At 44.2% G+C, this 23,413-nt stretch overlaps 1 protein-coding gene across 9 annotated transcripts; it reads left to right on the top strand.

Annotated features, from left to right (window-relative positions):
- Positions 1-486: 486 nt before the first annotated feature.
- LOC129817688 (pumilio homolog 2-like) lies at positions 487-23,386 on the top strand. 9 transcript variants are annotated; one of them, XM_055873170.1, is made up of 23 exons: positions 487-926; positions 2,452-2,806; positions 3,526-3,594; positions 3,738-3,843; positions 8,771-8,958; positions 9,201-9,373; positions 9,657-9,978; positions 11,938-12,031; positions 12,449-12,556; positions 12,733-12,869; positions 13,050-13,170; positions 13,946-14,113; positions 14,440-14,730; positions 14,920-15,147; positions 15,522-15,789; positions 16,041-16,170; positions 16,517-16,651; positions 17,099-17,236; positions 17,890-18,015; positions 18,420-18,491; positions 19,701-19,822; positions 20,120-20,312; positions 20,841-23,386. In XM_055873170.1, exons 2-23 carry the CDS (start codon positions 2,465-2,467, stop codon positions 20,970-20,972), a joined length of 3,663 nt encoding a protein of 1,220 aa, XP_055729145.1. In that variant the 5' UTR covers positions 487-926; positions 2,452-2,464; the 3' UTR covers positions 20,973-23,386. The 9 variants fall into 9 exon arrangements, with proteins under 9 accessions (XP_055729145.1, XP_055729148.1, XP_055729146.1 ...); XM_055873173.1 differs by lacking the exon at positions 487-926 and adding an exon at positions 987-1,289 and having other exon boundaries at positions 12,742-12,869; XM_055873171.1 differs by lacking the exon at positions 487-926 and adding an exon at positions 987-1,289 and having other exon boundaries at positions 16,517-16,645.
- The last annotated feature ends 27 nt before the right edge of the window (positions 23,387-23,413 follow it).

Raw genomic sequence — 23,413 nt, 5'->3', positions numbered from 1 at the left:
CCAATCGGAAGTAGGGCGGTGAGATCATTATTTCGAAAGAAGGAGGTGATTGGATCCCAGACCTGCCTTGTCGGTAGAGGAGGGTCGTACCACGAGGACCATGTCTCGCCAAGACACTGACCTGGGATCAGCTCTATAAAATCAGAGCTCAACTAATTTGGCAATATAATTTGGGATATTTCATACACCATTAAAAAAAATTCAATAAATGTTTCATAATTCATAATCAAATTCATGAAAAAACATTTGACCTGGGCATATGCCACTAGTTTATCCTCATGTCAAACACACAGGACTGTCCTAAACTGTAGCCTACAGTGGGCAGAGAAGGCTTCGACCATACTGATACTAAAATATTTCAACTGGCCATCAACTCCCAAGATAACAATTCCATAGGCCACGTTTTTTCTTCTTCAGGGCCTTAGCACAGCATATCTATGCTCCCCATAACCCCCCCACCCCCCACCCCTCATTTACATAGAGATAGTAGCGTTGGAACGAGTGTCTTCGTCGGTTTTAGTTACACCTATAGAATTATAACAATCATTGTCATATTCATTAACCATCATGAAAAATATTGATCAGCATTTACTGAAAGGACTCCCTAGAATACTTTTATTGATACGGATAAATCATGCATATGCTACCACGTGTCAATAATTGAGCATTTATGAGTGGGTATTATTGTATATTGTATTATAATTGCAAATAGCGGGTTTAATTAACGTACTATGCGCGGGTCTAGTTAACGTACAATATGCATAATAGGCTGCAGGGAGGGCACTAGCGTGATATAGTCAAACTCCTGTATATTGCATGTTCAATCCCAAATCATTAAAACACCGATCTCCACGGATACAAAACAATATACATTTATACCCCTGACATTTTGTACAAGCATCGCTCTTCTACCGAAAAGACAGCGCGTGAGTATCTTCTAAATGTCTATAATGCGATGTTGTACGTATTCTCACTATTTTCAACGTGGATTATTGCTGTGGTCGTTGAGTATTTCCCCCTTTTGTTTAGCGGGTAAGGCCCCTCTGGAACTTGGAGGGGGGCCATGTTGTTAGTGAGTGTGTAGTTACCCAGCAGCAATGGTGTTTTGTTAATGCAGCACACCAGACGGCATTTGTATGGTTCGCTCGGTTAAAAACGTTTGATTACAAATGTTTAGCGGCGTGTGAACAACGGAGAGCTATGCTTTTATTGTATGCACTTATTTAACTACAATAGCTCGCTAGTAATTTTTGGGGGTATTTATTTATTTTTATTATCAAACTGAAAAGGTAAGAGGCCTTCCTTAATCTGCCTAGATAGCCATGGTAGCATCAACAAATATAGTTATCTGGCTAGCTAGTTAAGTTAGTTCATTTAACAAATTCAACATTGACGCAGGATTTGCAAGTGAACTGTTAACGCTAGCTAGCTAACTTGGCTTCTGTCAGTATAGCTAGCTAACTAACGTCAGGTAGCTAATGATAGCTAGCTAACGTAGTTCACGAACGGTTGTTTTCCAGTGAACTGGCCCGTTGTCCTGAACAGAGAAATCGTTAAATATCTCTATGTTAAGTTGCCAGGAAACGTTAGTTGGCGAATGTATACATTTCGCATGATAACTAACATTCAGACAAGTATTTTTTTTTAACTAGCCGAACTAATCCAACGAACTACAGTACGTTAACTAGCTAGCTACATGCTGCCTGTAATATTTCGAAACACACCCGACACCGAAGAGTTGAGCACTCAGTGGGCAGACATTCATTGTTCGATTGGCTACGCTAACAAGTTATTTAGCAAGCTAGCTAATTTAGCTAGGCTAGATGGAGAGCTAGTTAACGTTATCCATCTAACGTTACCTAACGTTACCTAACATTGTTTTGATTATTATCAAGAGATTGGTTTCCACAATGTCTATAGCTAGCTAGTTAAATTTGGCCATGTTAGCGATTGATGTTACCTAGTTTGGCTAAGAAGGCCAAATTGCGTATTACACGGACTTTCGGACACTGAATATTTATTAGTTTATGTTAGCTAGCTAGCAACGAGCTCAAGTTTATTAATGTAATAGCTAGCTTAACTAGCAAGCTAGGTAGCCAAGTCAAAGGAAGGGCAGGTAACGTCCCCAGAGAAGATTATGTTACCTTATGTTGACACTAGCTGCTAGTGCTATATGCTGAAGTTCTACAGACCTTTCAGTGTGTCAATTTACAAATGATATTGTAACTTATGAAACAAAGCAAGGAAACTCTGTTAGGGACCAAAGAAAGACTGTGTATATGTGTGTGGTTGGTTCAATAAGCATGCATGGGGGATCCCTAATAAATACAAATACATTCAATATCAGAAAACTCAGGCTAATGTTTATACATGATGTTTGTTAAGTGCTATCCATATCCAATGGAAAGCAACTCTCTACTCACACATGTTCTGTTATTTCCCCTTCCAAAGGTTTCCCCGTGGAATGAGCGTTCCATGCAGCATCCTAGGTATGAATGACGTGGCCTGGCAGGAGACACGAGGCGGGATGCTGCACACAAACGGTGCTCCTGAAGCCGGGGGCGTCAGAGTGCACGGAGGGGGATCCCTGGCCGCCATAGGGGTTGCAGGTCAGGGTCCCGGAGGGCCACACCGTCTGCAGGGACCCAACCCCATACCAGGCACCCCACAGCCTCCACTAAGTGGGCGCTCTCAGGATGATGCTACAGTGGGCTACTTCTTCCAGAGGCAGCCTGGGGAGCAGCTGGGAGGTTGCACCTCCAGCAAGCACCGCTGGCCCACTGGAGACGGCAACCACGTTGACCAGGTACAATGATTTTGCCAGAGCCAAACTACTTGGCTACAAGCTTCTTGTTTGATAATGGTAAAATATTTGAAAGAAGCAGATCTTATACTTTCTAGAAACTACTTTACCACAACAGAGACCCTTGCTGTTTCAGTCCAGAGCATTACATAAATTGCACCAGCCAAAGATTTCCCACTCTTTAGAAAGCCACTTGCTTCTGTTTCATAGAAATCACTTTCAACAAATATTCATTGTAGAAAGCATTAGCCTGTCAAATATCCTAGTGGTTCATTCTAATGGCTTGTTAAACTAATTTTCAAAGTTGCACACGAAAGTTTTAAGGATATGTTCCATTCCCAGTAAACACCCAGCCTGTTGACAACAACAACTGACGTGGGAAGTGTGTGTGTCTGTGTAAAGAGGGAGGGGGGGGGGGTCTCTGTCAGCAATCTCTATCTAAGGATAGAATTTAGATTTGTAACTCATCCTATGCTTTAACAACACATACAGTAGTAGGATTTTTATTACTTTTTAGTGAACATGGTCATTTATTTAGACCCATAATGTCTTTGTTGTATAGGACAACCTCGCAAGTGTGGTTGGAGTTTGCGTCAATTTGTGTTCCTCCAATTTCAATATGATGTCCAGAACTAGCTTTCCATGAATGTGGATACCATTTTTGCCAGGTTGAATTGTGTATATGCTCTAACTGACTGAAGCCAAATTATTATTTTTATCAGGTTCGAACTGTGGATGAGATGAACTATGGTTTTCAAGCCCTTGCTTTGGAGTCCAGGGGCATGGGTGAGGTAGGTTGAGATCCACCACAACATCTCACGTTTCCTCCCTTTAAAACTAGGATCGATTCTGTGCTACATCTTCCATTGAAGTTTCCCACGGTGACCCAGAATGTCGAGAATGTCCAAGTAGCCATTTTGCCTTCTCTTTACAGCTCCTGCCAGCAAAAAAACTGTGGGATTCGGATGACTTGTCCAAGGATGGAAGGAAAGGGATGCTCCTTGGAGAGGAATGGAGGGAGAATGCTTGGGGATCTTCTCGTGAGTGGTTTTCTATGCCTCTGCTGGCTTGTCTGTTTGTTTTACCCTCAGGGTTTTTTGAGAACCAATTTTATTTTTATCAACCCCTTGGCTCCCCCATATGCATACATTCTTAGAGGCACTATGCAGAAATCGCTCCGCCATTTCCTGGCTGCTAAAATTCTAATAGTTATCATAATTTCAGTTTTTATGTGACTAAACAGTGTGCTTTAGTGTAGAGCAGGGTGCCCCAACTGTCGTCGGATGGTTTTATCAGGTTTTCTGAGCACAAACAAAAATCTCAATATACGGTAGATATATAGTGTGTGTGGAATTTTCATTGTTGGACATAAAATCCTAAAACAAAAAAACACCAGGAAATTAGCTCCAAGTGATTTTTAAATCAAGAAATCTGTTCCCAAGTATTTCCCACGCATAATAAAGAGATATGACATGATCATATACAAATGTAAGCAAGGTTGAGATTGTTTTAGTCAAATATATCTGTTTGTGCTTTTTGTGGTCAATTTGCAGTCTACAAATGATTTGAAATTATGTTCTGACCATCTGCACAAGAAGAAAATTGGGCTGCGGCTGAATCTAGTTCGTTATTCCTGGTGTAGAGCATCATTGTACCATCTAAATTGCTGTAAAATATATTTTTTGAAGCTGGTGTACAAGTGAAAAAGACGCAAAAGCGGAAGTATAGAAATGGAAAACATTGACCAGATCTACCGCTTCTTAGTCCTGCTTTCAATGAGAATGACAGATCTATAACACACATATCTATGTGAATTTGGTCAGTCGCACAAAAAGTGTCATTTCAGCTTTAACTTCTTGGATTTAGTGTCTGTTTAGGGGATCTGCATGGTTCTGGTACTGGTTCCGACTGACATTTTTGTGGACACTAGATCCAATTGCCTGGTTCCTACTGACACCGTAGTATATTTGAGCCGGTGTGAAGTAGGATGTGAAATCTGAAACCACTTGAAGCTGTGATGGCCCTCCTACCATTTCTTTCGCTCTTCCAACTGTCCAACTCCTGGCTGAACCCTATGTCACAACCAATGGCAAAGCACATGCCTGCAATCCTTACATCATAGCACAGCAGGAGAGCGTGGCTTCATCGCTGTAGCACATTGATATCGATTTATAGCCATTAATCTCAAAATTCATAGATAAAAATATAAGTAAAAAAAGAGCATAGTTTGTTTGTCAGACTGATAAGATTAATATGAGATGAAAGGCTAGTTCCTATCAAGTTCAGGTAGCCAAGCTACAGCTCTGTGAGACGTGCACAGCGACATTTTGATCAAAAGACCTTTAGAATATATGCCCCAAAAAATTATATCATTAAACATAAAAATATGAATTTTACAGTTATAAGGAAGGTGAAATCTTATAGTTGGTCACTTTATTATTTGATTATCCTACACTGAACAAAAATATAAATGCAACATGCAAAAATTTCAAGGATTTTACATATAAGGAAATCAGTCAATTGAAATTAATTCATTAGGACCTAATCTATGTATTTCACATGACTGGGGAATACAGACAATGCATCCGTTAGTCACATACCTTCAAAAAAAATGATGGCTGTGGATCAGAAGCGGTGAGTATCTGGTGTCACCACCATTTGCCTCATGCAGTGCGACACAACTACTTTGCATAGAGTTTATCAGGCTGTGGATTGTTGTCCCACTTCTCTTAAATGGCTGTGCGAAGTTACTGGATGTTGTAGGAACACGTCAATCCAGAGCATCCCAAGCATTCTTAATGGGTGACATGTCTGGTGAGTGCAGGCCATGGAAGAACTGTGACATTTTCAACTTCCAGGAATTGTGTACAGATCCTTGCAACTTGGGGCTGTGCGTTGTCATGTTGAAGCATGAGGTGATGGCGGTGGATGAATGGCACGACAATGGGCCTCATGATTTCGTCACAGTATCTCTGCATTCAAATTGTCATTGATAAAATGCAATTGTGTTCATTGTCCTTGGCTTAGGCCTGCCCATACCATAGTCCCACCGCCACCATGGTGCACTCTGTTCACAACGTTGACATCAGTAAACCACTTGCCCAGACGACACCATATAGGTGGTCTGTGGTTATGAGACCTGTTGGATGTACTTCCAAATTCTCTAAAACTAAGTTGGAGGCGGCTTATAGTAGAGAAATTAACATTAAATTCTCTGGCAACAGCTCTTGTAGACATTCCTGCACAATGCATCTGCCCGGTACAGTTGAAATCGGGTTTCATCCGTGAAGAGCACACTTCTCCATTGTGGCAATCAAAGGTGCGCATTTGTCGGTTGCGACGCCGCTCTGCAGTCGGGTTAAGACCCTGGTGAGGACGACAAGCATGCCGATGAGCTTCCCTACTATTCTTCACTTGTGCAAACCCATAGTTTCATCAGCTGTCCGGGTGACTGGTCTCAGACGATCCTGCAGGTGAATAAGCCGGATGTGGAGGTCCTGGGCTGGCGTGGTCACACGTGGTCTGCGGTTGCGAGGCCGGTTGGATGTACTGTGACATTCTCTAAAACGACTTGGGAGATGGCTTATGGTAGACAAATGAATATTACATTATCTGGCAACAGCTCTGGTGGACATTCCTGTAATCAGCATGCCAGTTGCACACTCCCTCAAAGCTAGAGACGGGCATTGTGTTGTGTGACAACTTCACATTTTAGAGTGGCCTTTTATTTCCCCCAGCACATGGTGCACCTGTGTAATGATCATGGTGTTTAATCAGCTTGATATGTTGATATGCCACACCTGTGTGGTGGATGGATGGATTGTCTTGGCAAAGGAGAAATGCTCACTAACAGGGACGTAAGCAAATATGTGCACAAAATTTGAGAGAGAATAAGCTTTTTGTCATGAAACTCGGGACCAACTGTTTACATGTTGCATTTTATATTTAAAAAGCATACTAGTCATTTCAGACTTTATTCATAGTTATGGAATAGGAAATATGTAAAATATTTCGTATTTTTACTGTGTACTTGAGCTTGTCCTCAAAAGTGACTACGCCTCAGCAATGTCTAACTATTTTTACCAAAAAGGTGAGATTTGAACCTTTTTCTTTTCTTTAAGTATGCAGCATTACTAAACTCAGCAAAAAAATTAATGTCCTCTCACTGTCACCTGCATTTATTTTCAGCAAACTTAACATGTGTAAATATTTGTATGAACATAACAAGATTCAACAACTGAGACATAAAGACATTAAGTACTGCAGTGTATCTCATGAACTGCACCAGATTTGCCAGTTCTTGCATCAGATTTGCCAGTTCTTGATGTTACCCCACTCTTCCACCAAGGCACCTGCAAGTTCCTGGACATTTCTGGGGGGAATGGCCCTAGCCCTCACCCTCCGATCCAACAGGTCCAAGACGTGCTCAATGGGATTGAGATCCGGGCAACAACGTCGCCTATGTGCACAAACCCACCCGTCGCTGGACCAGACAGGACTGGCAAAATGTGCTCTTCTCTGACGAGTCGCGGTTTTGTCTCACCCCCCCGGTGAGTCGGATTTGCGTTTATCATCGAAGGAATGAGCGTTACACCGAGGCCTGTACTCTGGAGCGGGATCGATTTGAAGGTGGAGGGTCCGTCATGGTCTGGGGCAGTGTGTCACAGCATCATCGGACTGCGCTTGTTGAGATTGCCTGCAATGACAACGCTGTGGTTACAGGGAAGATATCCTGCTCCCTCATGTGGTACCCTTCCTGCAGGCTCATTCTGACATGACCCTCTAGCATGACAATGCCACCAGCCATACTGCTCGTTCTGTACGTGATTTCCTGCAGGACGGGAATGTCAGTGTTCTGCCATGGCCAGTGAAGAGCACTTTTTGCCAGTCCTGTCTGGTCCAGCGACGGTGGGTTTGTGCCCATAGGCGACGTTGTTGCCTGTGATGTCTGGTGAGGACCTGCCTTACAACAGGCCTACGAGCCCTCAGTTCAGCCTCTCTCAGCCTATTGCGCACAGTTTGAGCACTACTGGAGGGATTGTGCATTCCTGGGGTAACTCAGGCAGTTGTTGTTGCCATCCTGTACCTGTCCCGCAGGTGTGATGTTCGGATGTACCGATCCTGTGCAGGTGTTGTTACACGTGGTCTGCCACTGCGAGGACAATCAGCTGTCTGTCCTATCTCCCTGTAGCGCTGTCTTAGGCGTCTCTCAGTACGGACATTGCAATTTATTGCCCTGGCCACATCTGCAGTCCTCATGCCTAAGGCACCTTGCAGCATGCCTATGGCACCTTGCAGCATGCCTATGGCACATTCACGCAGATGAGCAGGGACCCTGGGCATCTTTCTTTTGGTGTTTTTCAGAGTCAGTAGTAAGGCCTCTTTAGTGTCATAAGTTTTCATAACTGTGATCTTAATTGCCTACCGTCTGTAAGCTGTTTGTGTCTTAACGGCCATTCCACAGGTGCATGTTCATTAATTGTTTATGGTTCATTTAACAAGCATGGAAACAGTGTTTAAACCCTTTACAATGAAGATCTGTTTAGTTATTTGGATTTTTACGAATTATCTTTGAAAGACAGGGTCCTGAAAACGGGATGTTTCTTTTTTGCAGAGTTTAGTTATTGTTTATGGCCCTCTCATGATGAATAATTACTTTTGGGGATTACGTTTAGTTACGCTTGAGTTACCGGTACTTGTTTTATAAAATTCTATTTGCTCAGAATTAATGGTGCATTTAACAAAATGGCCAATTCAACCCAAAATCAAGGTTTCCTTCTATGCATGAAGGCATAGCGTAACATTTTAGTGCGTGGAGTTAATACATAGTTGAACTGGTACCGTGAAGACCATGCAAATAGCTTTTCTTTTTTTTTTTTTTTTTGCTGAAACTCCTTTTCTCTTTGAGAAAGGACAATCTCCATGTCTCACCTTCCTGGCTGTCTATTCTTTTCCTCTGATGAGCAGATCACTCGGTGTCCCAACCAATCATGGTGCAGCGACGACCCGGACAGGGTTTCCATGGGAACGGCGACGCCACCTCCGTGCTGTCCCCTCGCTCCGAGGGCGGAGGCCTGGGCGTGAGCATGGTGGAGTACGTTCTGAGCTCCTCCCCCGGGGACAAGATGGATGGCCGCTACAGGAACGGTGGCTATGTAAGTCTTTCTGCCAAGGTCTCTTTCGCTCTCTGCCCTTTACGCCAATCCACTCAGAACCAACAGAAGATCTACATCGGCTTCAGTAGTGATACAAAAATTGTCAGGTCTAGAGTTATTCCAGAAATGCAACATCAAGTTGTCTTATTGCTTAGGGCCTAGCCTCTTGATCTCCGATGGAGCGTTGCGTCTGTTTGGAGGAACAAGTCTTCTGAATGTTTGATTTATTTTTGCTTTTGTAGGGCGGCGGGGACGCTGACCCGGACGGGAGGGAGAAAGGTAACGCCCAAGACCAGACGTCCCCGTTTGAAGAGGACAAGAGCCCAGAAATGAAAGTGGGAGAGGAGAGTGACACGGCCAAGGCCAATGGGAGAGGCCTGCTCAATGGCATGGACAGAGACTGCAAAGATTTCAAGTATGGGCCATTTTTAGTGGTTATTGGGGGGTGAATGGGGGACCATGAGATAGTCATTGAGATATATATTTTATTTACCAATCTGTCACTGCACATAGAGCCCTTTTTGGGAAATGAAAGTTATTTGAATTATGCAGATAAGACATTTTAATCCTTTCGCTTCAAAGAGCAACTGATTTTAAGGCAGTCTGTCTGAGACTTTGCAGGGAGGTAGTTGTGAACAAAGCCTCAAAGACCATATCGTCACATGTACTGCCCCCCCCCCCCCCCCCCCCTTTTCCAGCCCCACCCCAGGAAGTCGCCAGGCCTCCCCCACCGAGGCGGTGGAGAGGATGGGCCCCGGCCAGGCCGGGCTGGAGATGATGGTCCAGCACCAGCAGCACCAGCATCAGCAGCACCAACACCACCTCCAGCACCAGACCATGCAGCCCCAGAGCAAGCCCCAGCAGCAGGAGGACTTCCAGAATCAGGAGGCCCAGAACATGGGCAACATGGAGCAGCAGCAGGGTGTGGAGTCACTCCAGTTCGACTACGCCGGCAACCAGATCCAGGTAGACTCCTCCGGCACCCCCGTCGGCCTGTTTGACTACAACTCCCAGCAGCAGGTGGGTTGAACCAGGAAGTAGTAACGAGGGACTACATTTCTCTCTGGTGCATAGATTGATGTAAACCTGTCACTTTTTGGTGATATGAGCCGTTTTGATCTCCAATAGACCTTGAGATCTGAAGGAACAATGTTTTTTGGGTGGGTGTCTGTGTCCTATCAATCATTGACTGAGCACAGAAAGTTAAATGTGTTGAACTTATTAGGAAAGAAGTTATGTTGCAGTAGTTTCTCAGAATTCATGAACATGTTAGGGTTTGTTTCTTCTTTGTCCTTGTCAATCATTGGTTCATTGATGATATTAGCATTATGACTATCTTTAATTAAATAATTCAAAAGCCTTTATTAATGCAATTGCAGACAGAAGTTGACAAACAGGAACATAGCACACATGTTTCTGAGTAAGTTCTGCATCAAACAAAAGGTCTCAAGTTGTTTTTTTAAACCAAAGTCCCGCCTTAGTGATGTCACTGACTACGTCATTACCTTTTTACTCCTGAGACCAAAACCCTGCATCCATAGCTATACAAACATAGAGTTTCAGTGTTTATCTAAAAGCTAGGCAATAAATGTTCCCTCCCCAAAGTTGATTTATTGTGGAATGTCTGAGTCGTCTCTTATCTCCCACACTCCCCTGCAGAGTTCTGTCTGTCACACATTATGAGAGAGAGAGAGAGAGAGAGAGAGCAAACAACTGTGGAACAATTCTAAAACTATATATATATATATATATATATATATATATAGTTAATCTGTAGTCAAGGGTCTTATAACCCCTCCCCTTCTATTAATAAAACATAAGCATAATCAATTATTCTAATACATAAAACATTTTGATACAATCCTTTTCATGACCCCTTGGTGAACCCGACAAACATAATGCATCAGTGATTCTTATTTCCTACAACTTTCTGAAGAAATACGGCCTGTTTCTGTGTACCTCTGTGTTGTGTAGCCAGTTAGCATGACTTTAATGTCTGCATAATCTAGTGGCTTTCCCAAAAAAAACATCACAATTTAAATGTTGACTGCAAAGTAGGTCTACCTTACAGAATGTTATCATAAGGATTTGTATCAATCGATTTGCAAACACCGCTGCAGAAACACTGCTAGCCAAACACAACTCTCTTATATATATTTTTTTACATTTATTTTATTTAACCAGGTAGGCTAGTTGAGAAGTTCTCATTTGCAATTGCGACCTGGCCAAGATAAAGCAAACCAGTGCGACACAAACAACACCTCGAAGTTACACATGGAATAAACAAACATACAGTCAATAACCCAATAGAGAAGTGCACAGTGTGAGAATTTGAGGTAAAATAAGGGAGGTAGGCAATAAATAGGCCATAGTGAAATATACCTGCTGGAGCGCGTGCAACAGGTGGGTGCTGCTATGGTGAATTAAAGGAGAACGTGAAAATTAACCTGGGTGAAAAGAAACAGGGAAAATCCTAAACCTGGAAATGGAATTTGGCAATAATATCTTAAGCTTTCCTGGTTGCGAAAATTATAATTCGCCCAATTTCAATTTGTTACAAAACAAGCAATTTATAGTGTAGAGAATCATTGTACCATATAAATCTCTGAAATATATGTTTCCAATAACCAAAAATCTTGTATTTTCAGATGTTTGAAGCTGGTGTACATAACAAAGTAAAAGACTCAAACTTAAGAACAGGAAGAATAGAAATGGCGCACATGGAACATATCTAGTGCTTCTTGGACTTGCTTTTAATGAGAATGACAGATCTATAACTCACTTTTCTATGTGTCCACTTGCCCAAAAAGTTACATACTCTAACTTTAAACCCATTTCTCTGAAATTAGGCAAACTTTTGCATGTTTCTGTGCAAGTAGTTTGTCACCTTTTGGGGTCCTTACCAGTTTGCTTCCCTGTCCCTGAAAGTAGTGGAAGCTTGGGTATTAATGTGTCTAACTTGTTCTGTTTGTTGTCCAGTTGTTCCAGAGGTCCAACCATCTGACTGTCCAGCAGCTCACTGCGGCCCAGCAGCAACAGTATGCCCTGGCTGCTGCCCAGCAACAACACCTTGGTAAGTTCTAGATGTTCTACCCTGACTGCTGCCCAGCAACAATACCTTGGTAAGTTCTAGATGTTCTACCCTGACTGCTGCCCAGCAACAACACCTTGCTATGTTCTACCCTGTCTGCTGCCCAGCAACAATACAAGCACCCCCTAAATTATGATTGTAGTTTTGATTACTATATACAGTAATGTACTGTGGATTTATTCATTATTCACTATTTGGCTCCAAACTGCACACACGCATATTGGGTAGTATTACGCATTATTGGTGTAGTATTACGTCTGAATGTTTTGTACGTAAAAATGTCCCGAATGCCGTACTTTAAAAAATGAAGTTTAATTTAATTGTGGTTTTGACGACAATTTGATATCGGGTGATGTGTTATTCGATATGAACACACTGCTAACTGGAGGTTTTCTTCAGCCGGCCTTGCTCCCGCGTTCGTGCCAAACCCATACATCATCAACACTGGACCCCCCGGAACCGACCCCTACACTGCTGCTGGACTGGCCGCAGCAGCTACACTTGCCGGTTAGCACACACACCCGAACTGTATTCATACATAGCACCTCTTTCACTCTGAGTGGGTACTGTCATCAAAATCTGCTTTACTGCTACGTGAATATCATCTTCTGTATAAAATTCAATTGAATTGCAAGTTCATACCACAGGTTTGGTAGTAGTAACTGATGACTCCCTTCCCTTAGGGCCTACAGTGGTTCCTCCCCAGTACTATGGTGTTCCTTGGGGCGTGTATCCTGCCAACCTCTTCCAGCAACAGGCTGCCAGTCACAACGCTAACCAGCAGGGATCCAATCAGGGACCGGGGCCAGGACAGCAACAGGTAGGCATTTCACCAATTAACAGCAGCTAACTAGAGAATGAATTTAAGAGTTAAGCGTTATAGCCGAAGGTGTATTGGAAGTGACCATGATTTATCTTGTACATTTTCCCTCTCGGATGACTCAAGTCATTTTAAGTGCGGTTGTGGTGTAACCCCTTGATCTTCTCTCTCTCTCTCCAGGTGATGCGCCCCGGGAACAACCAGCGCCCTCTCACCCCTGGTCAGGGCCAGCAGAGCCAGCAGGAGTCCCTGGCAGCAGCAGCCGCCGCCAACCCTGCCCTCGCCTACGCTGGTATGCCAGGTCAGTGACGGAGTAGTGTTAGTTGAGCACACACGGGTTTTTACCTACATGTACAAATTACCTCCACTAACCGGTGCCCCCATACATTGACTCTGTACCTGTACCCCCTGGTATATAGCCTTGCTATTGTTATTTTACTGCTGCTCATTATTTATTTGTTGTTTTTCTTTATTGCAATGTTGGTTAAGGGCATTTAACTGTAAGGTATTTGGCGCATGTGTATTCGGCGCAAATAAAATTTTATTTGAACACTACTGAGCCAAACCAAGCTCTACTGAGCAGACCTGGTTAAGCAGCCACATAATTGCAGGAACAAAGGACAATGTCAAAAGAATATCCGAGCAGGCAGGGTTTGGTTTGGGTCGGCGCGGTAGTGTGAAAAGTATAACACAGCCAGTCGCGTACACGTCTGGAGTTTACCCAAGGGGTGAGAGGTGAAGAGTAGCATTTGAATATATTATACTGGCTCTCAGCATTATGTGCATCTATGCCACTCTTGAAGCCTTCCAAGGCATGTTGTGGTTTCCCTTTAGCCCCTTCCAGCAGGCTTAACAGGTCTGTGTAGTGTTTTAGTGGGGGGGGGGTAATTTGATATGAAAGCTTGTCTCATATTCCCTCTGGAAAAGGTTTGTGTACATACTCTTTCAAACTGCCTTTCCTTTCTGATTCTGGTGCAGTAAGATACCATTTCTTCAGCCCTTTTGTAGACCACACGCAACTTCATAGACCAAACACACACTCGCCAGGCTGGTTTTCACAGTGTGTTTCCCCTCAGTTTGTCTGTCTCCTGCCCACCCAGGTTACCAGATGCTGGCCCCCGCCGCTTACTACGACCAGAACGGAACCCTGGTGATGGCCCCTGGGGCCCGCGGTGGTCTGGGAGGGCCCGTCCGCCTGGTCCAAACCCCGCTCCTCATCAACCCACAGGCCGCAGCGCAGGCTGGTGAGTACCATGGGTTGTCTGGCCCAGTGTTCTCCTAATGTTTGTGGGAAATTGTGTTTTTGGAGGCGGCTTAGCAGCTAGTGGAATGAGTGCCATGTTGATAGTGTGAACACAATATTACTGTACTTTGCTTGTGAAAGTTGAGCAAGGCTTTATAATCGAATCTCAATCTTACAATGACGTGAATGAATTGCTCATACGACAGGGCTATCCAGCAGTTTTAATAGTGCTCACCCTACCCCATGTCCTCTCCAAATAGGCACCACACTGAACCGTGGTGACCTGGTTTTTCTTTCCATCCCTCTTTCTCCCCTCTCTCTATATAGCGGCTGCGGCGTCAGCGTCCGGCTCGGGCAACAACATGTCAGGCCCCCAGCCCAACGGCCTGTACCGCTCCATGTCCCAACCGCAGCAGCAGCCCCAGCAGCAGCAGAACCAGGGCCTACCCTCCAGCTCCTTCTACGGCTCTGGGTCAGTGCCGGCCAGCTCCCAGAGCAGCTCCCTGTTCTCCCACACCTCCCAGGCTCCACCGCCCACCTCGTCTCTAGGGTTCAGCGGTGCCGGCGGCTCCCTGGGCGTGGGGCTGGGCTCGGCGCTCGGAGGCTTCGGCTCCTCAGGTTAGTGGAGAAGGAACCTTCAGGTTCATTGTACATATGGCAAAAAGCATACATAAGATGTGATGTCATGCACTCTTGACAATTAATTACATTTTCCAAAGATTCTGTACCCCCCCTCTTTGGATGCCCTGCTGTCCTCTTTTCTCTCCCGTCTCCTTATTTCCCCGTCTTCATCTCTCTCTCCCATAGTGTCGAGCTCCACCAGCAGCAGTGTCTCTCGCCGGGACTCCCTGCTGGCCAACTCGGACCTGTACAAGCGTGGAGGTGGTAGCAGCCTCACCCCCATTGGTCAGCCCTTCTACAACAGCCTGGGCTACTCCTCGCCCAGTCCCATTGGCCTAACACCGGGCCACTCCCCCCTCACACCCCCACCCTCTCTGCCCTCCTCTCATGGCTCCTCCTCCAGCCTTCACCTGGGTAAGACCAGGTGTTATAAAGATATGTTAGAGAGCATAGACATGAACATAAGATGTGCAGGCAGATAGAAAACTTCATGCAGCGATACACAAGTTTTGTCGCCACCCTGCCATTGTAATTCAGTCACTCTTCAAAAGATGAAATGGTTTTGCAACATATGGAGATATGTCTCTCTCTCACATATAATCTGTCTCTCACATATAATCTGTCTACTTCACTTTACTCAACACCACTCTAAGTCGATGGCTAGACACGCATAGAAATAGTGACCAGAGGGGGAATTACCATTCAAGCTACGTACCGAGGGTCGAAATTCTATTTCTATGGCAACACCCCCTCATCCTTTGTTCCCTCCCGGTATTCCCAACCTCCAGGCGGCCTGACGAACGGTAGCGGGCGCTATATCTCGGCGGCACCCGGCGCTGAGGCCAAGTACCGCAGTGCGGGGGGCACCTCCAGCCTGTTCAGCTCCAGCAGCCAGCTGTTCCCGCCGTCTCGGCCCCGCTACAGCCGCTCAGATGTCATGCCCAGCGGGCGCAGTCGCCTGCTGGAGGACTTCCGCAACAACCGCTTCCCCAACCTGCAGCTGCGTGACCTGCCCGGCCACATGGTGGAGTTCTCCCAGGACCAGCACGGCTCCAGGTGGGTGACGAATAGATGCACTGCTGAATGGACACACAGTCTCTCTCACGTACACAAGCTCACTCACATAAATTGAACATGCATTTTCTCACGCCGCACACACACAGTGGTACACAGACACTCACACATCCTCTGCTGCATATTATGCCCTCCAATCATGCTGTTGAAAAACAACACTTATCACTATAATGCTCGGTTGTTCTTAACTCCTCTTCCTCCTTTTCTCCCCCCCCCCTCCCCCCCATGTCCAGGTTCATCCAGCAGAAGCTGGAGAGGGCCACCCCAGCAGAGAGACAGATGGTGTTTGGGGAGATCCTGCAAGCAGCCTATCAGCTGATGACTGACGTGTTTGGCAACTACGTCATCCAGAAGTTCTTTGAGGTGGGAACTGTGGTCAAAGTTGTCGGGTTAGATTCAATGCCACTCTGGATACTTGTGATATCATTGGATCATACCATACCAACTGTTAGTGTGCTTTCAACCAGTACGTGTCTGATAATTCGATTTTTTTTACTGTCACCAATATTGCAGTTTGTGGCGTATTTTTTTCAGGTTCAATATTAATCGTCTGTCTTAACTACTTTAGTTGGATACACTTGTACGGTTATCTAGATAAGAGCATTTGTCTTAAATGACTGGACATTATATAATGCAAACAATCAAAACCAACAAACTTTCAAGTCGCTGTCATTTTGCGTCGTAATTGAAGTATTGTTTGTCTCTGCAGTTTGGCAGTGCGGATCAGAAGCTGGCTCTGGCCACGCGGATCCGCGGCCACGTGCTGCCCCTGGCCCTGCAGATGTATGGCTGCCGGGTCATCCAGAAGGCCCTGGAGTCTATCTCCTCTGACCAGCAGGTAATTGTAAGTGGGATCTTCACTTCTCATTCGATGTATTTTATTGCTTCTAGGATGCATCCCAAATGGCATCCTATTCCCTTTTCTAGTGCACTATTTTTGACCATGACGTAGCCCTAGGGTTATCAGTTTGCTGTCTTCTGATAAGTTGACTCTCCGGTAAGCATGGTGGATGGACAGAAACCTGTGTAATATGATCCTGTGACCTTTTCAGTCCACTTTGAAAAGCCTTAAGCGTCTTTGAAATTGCCCTTGACATTAAGGACTATGGTAGAAATTAGATTGTTATCAATGAGCCGTTAGAAGGAAGAGAATGGATGTATGTACCGTAGAAGCAGAATGGTAGAATGACTCAATTTCTATGTGAATGACCTAGACGGGTTGAAAATGGATAGATGGATGTGAGAGAGGAATGGATAGATTACTCCTCTCCCTCTCTATCCCCTTCCTCAGAGTGACATCGTACGAGAACTGGACGGCCACGTGCTGAAGTGTGTGAAGGATCAGAACGGGAACCATGTGGTGCAGAAGTGTATCGAGTGTGTCCAGCCCCAGGCCCTGCAGTTCATCATCGACGCCTTCCAGGGCCAGGTGAGAGCCCATTCAATAGGGCACGCAATGGGAAAAACGTTTTGTAACAGAAAATGAGAGATTCTGTTGGCAACAATTGAATATATATATATTTTTTTTGCTGACGTTTACTGACACGGCCATATTCAATGGGTGTTGTGCGTTTGTAAATTCATTAGTAATTCTGTGCGCTGGCACACTCAGACGAGAGTGCTCTGAAATCGGAGTACATAGCCAGAGTGAATTTACAAACGCACCCCTAGTTATGGGTGTAGCTAGGCTCGTGTTCAGCAGGGCACTCCGCAGCAACACTTTTTACAACTGGAAACTAAAATCTGTTATTTTTGGACCAGCTCCAATAGCCGTATCTGCCGGTTTCAGAAAAATCTTAATCTATTGAAAATGACCCAGACACACAGTAGAAATGTTTTCTCCTTAGGATTCAATGTATGGACTGGCCCTTTTCAAGTGTTTTTTTTTTTTTTTTTTTTTTTTTGTAACAAATTTTCACATATCAACATGGAGTGCCAGTTAATGACAACATACTCTACGCTTTAATCAATGTTCTGCTTAATTCCATTTATCTGAAGCGTTACTTTATTTTCCACTTATCTAGACCCGAGGGATCCTGCCACCCATTTTGTTGAGGTGTGCTGTCTGTCTCTTCCCTGCAGGTGTTTGTGCTGTCCACCCACCCTTACGGCTGCAGGGTGATTCAGAGGATCCTGGAGCACTGCACCCAGGAGCAGACCCTGCCCATCCTGGAGGAGCTGCACCAGCACTCTGAGCAGCTCGGCCAGGTAAGTGCAGCCAGTTAAACCCCTGGTCTCCTCATAACTAGGCCCAAGTCGCCCAGATACAAACAATGTAATGCTTTGTGGTTGTTAATGTGATGAGCTGTGTGTGTGTGTGTTGTAGTTCTTGTGACGTTTTCATTGTTAGTGTTGCTGTGTAGCCTGGGTTGTGTTCATTAGGGCACAAAAGGTTGACGGAAAACAAAAATGTCTGATTTCTCTTTGGACAAGTCCCGGCAGTCCCTCCCTGTTTCAGTAGGTTTTCTTCCCTTTGGTGCCTAACGAACATGACTGTGAGCCCTGTCAGTTAACGTTAATGATAGATGAGGATAAGTGTATGAATGCTGTCAATGATTTCTACCTCTGACCTATGTTAATTTTATCCCCCTCCCCCCACTTATTCCATCTAGAAATATCAAGGCGTTTCATTGGAGATGACACCCAAAACATATTATACAGTGTCCAGCGACGCACTGTTTAAGGTCAGAGCAATTCGCCTCCCTCCCATGCGGACGTTGTCCTCGTGTCACCTCCCTCCCCTCTCTCTCTTTCTCTCTCAACAACCAGTGTGCTTTAACACAGTAAAGGCCTTTTTTTACCGTCACTAAAATCTCTATCCCTCTTTTGCAGGCCTCTTTCCTCTAAACTCACAGAGCACGCCTCTTCCTCCCTCGCCTCTTTTTTTCTCCTTCCTTCGCTTCTAAACAATCTGTTCTGTCACGTAGAGGATACACAGCACCACACTTCTCGGCTCTCTCTGTTTAGATAATCCCTCTCTTAGGTCACGGGCACCTCCTGATTCTTCCTCTTTCCCCCTCCCTCCTGCTCTCTTCTCTTCCTTCTCTGATGTTTAATCCTCACTGCTTGGTAGAAAGACTCCCTAAGTCGAGAGCATTTGTTTTGCCACAATTTGGATCCCCCCCAACATTGACATGGATTGTCCGATAGGCTTTGAACTCAACTGTAAGTTCTTGGAACTTAGGGGTAAAGTCCATCAGACCATGTAGAGCAATTATGCCAAATGATGGGGGAGGTTTGTAAATCAATCTAATTTGCATTAAATCAAATAGGGGGTGGGGGGCATGATACTCATGGGTGATTCCCCAAGAAACCACGACAAAACATGTACTTTAAAAAATATATATGTTGACTTTATATTTGACATTTGTATCTTAAAGCATTATTGAGAAATAATGAATTGATGTTGTAACATTTTGGCCTTTATCTGTTTTCTTGAGGAATTGTCATCATTTAAGATTGTCAAATGTTGGCACTATTGATGTTATTATCTGGTCAGGTGAGTTTGTGTCTGCACAGTTTTAGGTGTATTGGGTTATTGTCCCTCACAACCATAACGGTCTTATCAGCAATCCCTGAAGGGACAAAGATGCTGCTGTTTGCTCGTGGACCTGTATAGGCCTGTGTCCCATACGAATCGCTAGCCTCTCTCTGGTCTTTGGACCTTAATCTGTGGTGATGATGTGGTGCTATTGATACAATTCTGCGGGGGTGTCATAGTAGATTTCTGTCAAAAGAAAATCTGTCTCAACTGTCTGTAAATGATTGAATCCATAGTGGAGGTGAACTAAATGCTGTTACAAGATTATGTAATTGATTGTTTTCCTTTGTGGGGAATGGGAAACGTGATCCCACACACGCTCACTGTCTTCTGTTTCCATCGCCCTCTGCAGGATCAGTACGGCAACTACGTCATCCAGCACGTCCTGGAGCACGGCAGACCTGAAGATAAGAGCAAAATTGTGGCAGAGGTCCGCGGAAAAGTGCTCCTCCTGAGCCAGCACAAATTTGCAAGGTAAGGCAAAACCCTTTCGTTCTCCCATTACTAATCACAGGGCTGTCTTCATTTTATATACAGTTTCGTAGCTGGTGGGAGTGAGATCCATGGAGACGCGCTTTCCCTTTATTTCCTTCCAGCCATTACAATGAGGCCATTTTTAAAGTGACACTAGTCCACTGAGTGAGACGAGTCACATTCTGAGACTTCTAGGGGCGGTTTTCAATGTAGATTCTCCAGTGAGTTGGTTTTTAGTTCAGGACTAGGCTGACTGTCCAGGAGACCAGCCCATGTAGCCTCTCGTCTCTCCTTCAGTAACGTGGTGGAGAAGTGCGTGATCCACTCGTCCCGTGCCGAGCGGGCCCTGCTGATTGACGAGGTGTGCTGCCAGAAGGACGGCCCCCACAGCGCCCTGTACACCATGATGAAGGACCAGTACGCCAACTACGTGGTGCAGCGGATGATTGACATGGCCGAGCCCGCCCAGCGCAAGATCATCATGCACAAGGTGGGTTGCCATATACCATCGTCTCTGAGGTGAATTCATTAGTGCAATACGTTTCACAACGGGAAACATTTGGCTACGAAAATTAGTGTATCTCATTGGAGAAGTTCAGGTTAGTCCCTTTCCCGTTTTGGCCTGTTTGCTTGGCTTTGGTTCCTAGTGAGCACATCCCACGTCTCCTATTGCCTGTTCATTTAAATCATAACAGTTTAAGCCAGGTTCATTTATTGTCATACAACCAAAGGTTGGTGTTTTTGGGTACAGCATGGTTAGGATACTCTGACGTTGTTCTAATTGTTAGCCATAGGAGTCTCTCCTAATCACGTGCTGTGTGAAGTCCTGTATTATGTGGAATGTTAACCAGACTGCTGTCCCATCATTTTTAATGTTTTAGTATCCTTCAATGGCAAACTTTTTAAGTGGAAGGCAGACTGCTTTGTTTTTTAAATTAAAACGAGAACAACTTTTAAGCATCATTGGTCCAGTCCCACCATAAATGGTATAATTCATCTTTGCTCTCTGCTCCCCCAGATCCGGCCCCACATCGCCACCCTGCGCAAGTACACCTACGGCAAGCACATCCTGGCCAAGCTAGAGAAATACTACATGAAGAGTAGCACTGACCTGGGGCCAATCGGAGGGCCCACCAACGGCCTCATGTAGTCCTGCCTTCTGTGTCCACTGACTAAAGACCAGACTAGGAGCTGCCCCCCTCACCTTATTTCTAGTTATGTAAAGAGGTGCTCCTGAGCCATCGGGGCTGACCTTTGACACCCTCTGATGAATTACCAAAAAGATTTAAACGTCACCTGTGAAATGCTGTGACATCTGACCCTGCCACTCTAATGCTACCCTCAGCGCTTGTTCCCTACGTGGCCACCATGGAGGGTAGCAGACAGTTTTGCAGGCAATCTCTTGGGTAAAGCACCCCCCCCCCCCCCCCCCCCCCCCACCCACAATTTGTTTATGATGTAACTGACTGGTTTTTCTTATATAATCCTGTACATTTAGTTTTTTTACCTTGTAAATTCTCTGTAGAAAAAAAAAAAAGAAACGCATTTGCTGATAATGTACAATTCTTACAATTACACCAGCAAGTGACTTTATAAGGCTGAACTTGAGTGATCCTTTTAAACAATTTTTCATTTGTTTTTGTACCCAGACTTACTACTACTATCAGCTGTTATAATTAAAAGCCAGGTGTTTAAATATATATATATATATAAGATTATATATATATAATCTTTCTACTACCACAAAACGATCCCAATGCCAAAGCAGCTGATGGATCCATTTCTACTTCTTGCACTGCATAGTATGGATAGATTATGAAACCCATCTGTCCCACTGACGATTACTATGTCTCTCGTGCCAATGAGTTAGTCATCCACTGGTCTCTACTTGAACACCTACAATGCTTTGTGCTTCATTTTTAGTGGAGTTTCATCCACTTGCCGGCTTGTGATCGCCTCGATATCATTTTTTTTTTGCCTCTGTTTTTCCACAGACTGGCCTACTCTCGCTCTCACACGGTTTGCTTGATTTGACTAGTCGGCTCCGGGCGACGAATGGCATGGTTATTCAACAGTGCACATATACTGTTGCATCCGTAAGCAGTGATTCCACTAAATCCCACCTATATGGTCTTACTTTTTATTTTATTTTTTTCCCTCGCAGATCACTCAATGGCTGCTTGGGGGCTTACGGCAGACACGGGTAGCGTGGACGTTTATTCTCTTTCAGAAGCAGAGCACAAGGTTGGGTTGTATAGTGGAAGTTTAACTTGGTTGTAATCTTTACATTAAATGACCGTAGCGGGGCGTGTGTGTGAGGGGGGGGGGGGTAAGCATAGGCATGCTGTAACAGGTTTTTAATAACTTGACTGATTTCTTTATCATGTTTTGTGGAACATCTATCTGTCTTGTAGTTTTGAGATGAACACTGCCCTAGAAGCGGTATCTTTATGTACTGAATATTCATCTCTTGCGTAGAAATAGTTTAGCAAAAATGTATAGCATCTTTGTGTATGAGTAAATATTAAATGGTTGCTTTTTTGGCTAGGGGGCTTGGGGTAAATTTTTATTTAATATTTTTTTTTTGAAGTGGCTCATCCCAAGTATGTAAAGTGGAGGGTAGAATTGGGAATGAAATTAGGAAAAATAACAGGATGGTTTTATGCGAGACCGACCGTCAGGAGGTTGTTTTAATTGAGTTATTCCTATAAAAAATAAAAAACATCTGGTTTGAGTATTCAAGTGAATTAGGTGGGGAGAGTAGTGGGGCCATCTAAAAAGCTATACAACTCCTCTGTGACGCTAGTAGTAATGGCTTTTGCTTCATATGAATAATTGTAGTATATGTGCAGTTGATAAGTGTGTAAGTTTAATTGACAAAAGTCTAGTTGTGGTGTTTTGACAGGCCTTGATAAATTGGTAGTGATGCTTTTTTATTTCGTCTGTACAGTTGTACATTTGTAAACGTTGATGCTGTAAATGGATGTCTTTTACACTTTGGGGGAAAAATTGCCTAAATGTGCATTTTGATGTATGTGTGTGTATATTCATCACTCCTTTCCCCTCAAATATAATGTATACAGTTTTATTTGATCAAGCGTTATTTTAAAACAATCTTTTTATGGCTTCTCGATCTGACATGGTTTTGTTTTAAATCTGTTATGAGAAAGGTCGGCCTCGTTTTGTATGCGGAGCTTTATAACGTCTCCTGTTTATATTGTCTTTCTGACGTGTGACAGTTTTAAAGGAACACCAATGCTCTGTACTTAAAATGAGGCTGCTTCTGGTCCCCTCTGCTGCCATGGAAACTTCACAGGATATGACAGAATTATTTTTGTACAGAAGAGTGCTGTATTTTGGAACAGCTACTACCTTGTAAGCAAAAGAAATGTAAGATATTGTCAATTATATAAATATGAACATATGAGTTTTGTCACACTGTCAAAGTCTTGTACATTTTCAGGTGGCCTTATGTACATTTCCAGACGTTTAGATGAAGAAAAAAAGACTCATTTTTTGGAAGCAGAATTGTGACTATGAATAAACCGTTCTAACATTTGATAATTTATTTCTGTGCCTTTAAAAAAATAT

The sequence above is a fragment of the Salvelinus fontinalis genome, chromosome 20 (genome assembly GCF_029448725.1).
Source record: "Salvelinus fontinalis isolate EN_2023a chromosome 20, ASM2944872v1, whole genome shotgun sequence".
Taxonomy (NCBI): Eukaryota; Metazoa; Chordata; class Actinopteri; order Salmoniformes; family Salmonidae; genus Salvelinus; species Salvelinus fontinalis.
This window is presented reverse-complemented; position numbering and strand designations above follow the sequence as displayed.

Bases quoted from the DNA above. Each gene is read 5' to 3' on its own strand.
- LOC129817688 (XM_055873170.1), top strand. From the start codon at position 2,465: ATGAGCGTTCCATGCAGCATCCTAGGTATGAATGACGTGGCCTGGCAG. The intron at 3,844-8,770 runs GTGAGTGGTTTT...TCTGATGAGCAG, and splicing joins GAATGCTTGGGGATCTTCTC to ATCACTCGGTGTCCCAACCA. The intron at 19,823-20,119 runs GTAAGGCAAAAC...TCTCTCCTTCAG, and splicing joins AGCCAGCACAAATTTGCAAG to TAACGTGGTGGAGAAGTGCG.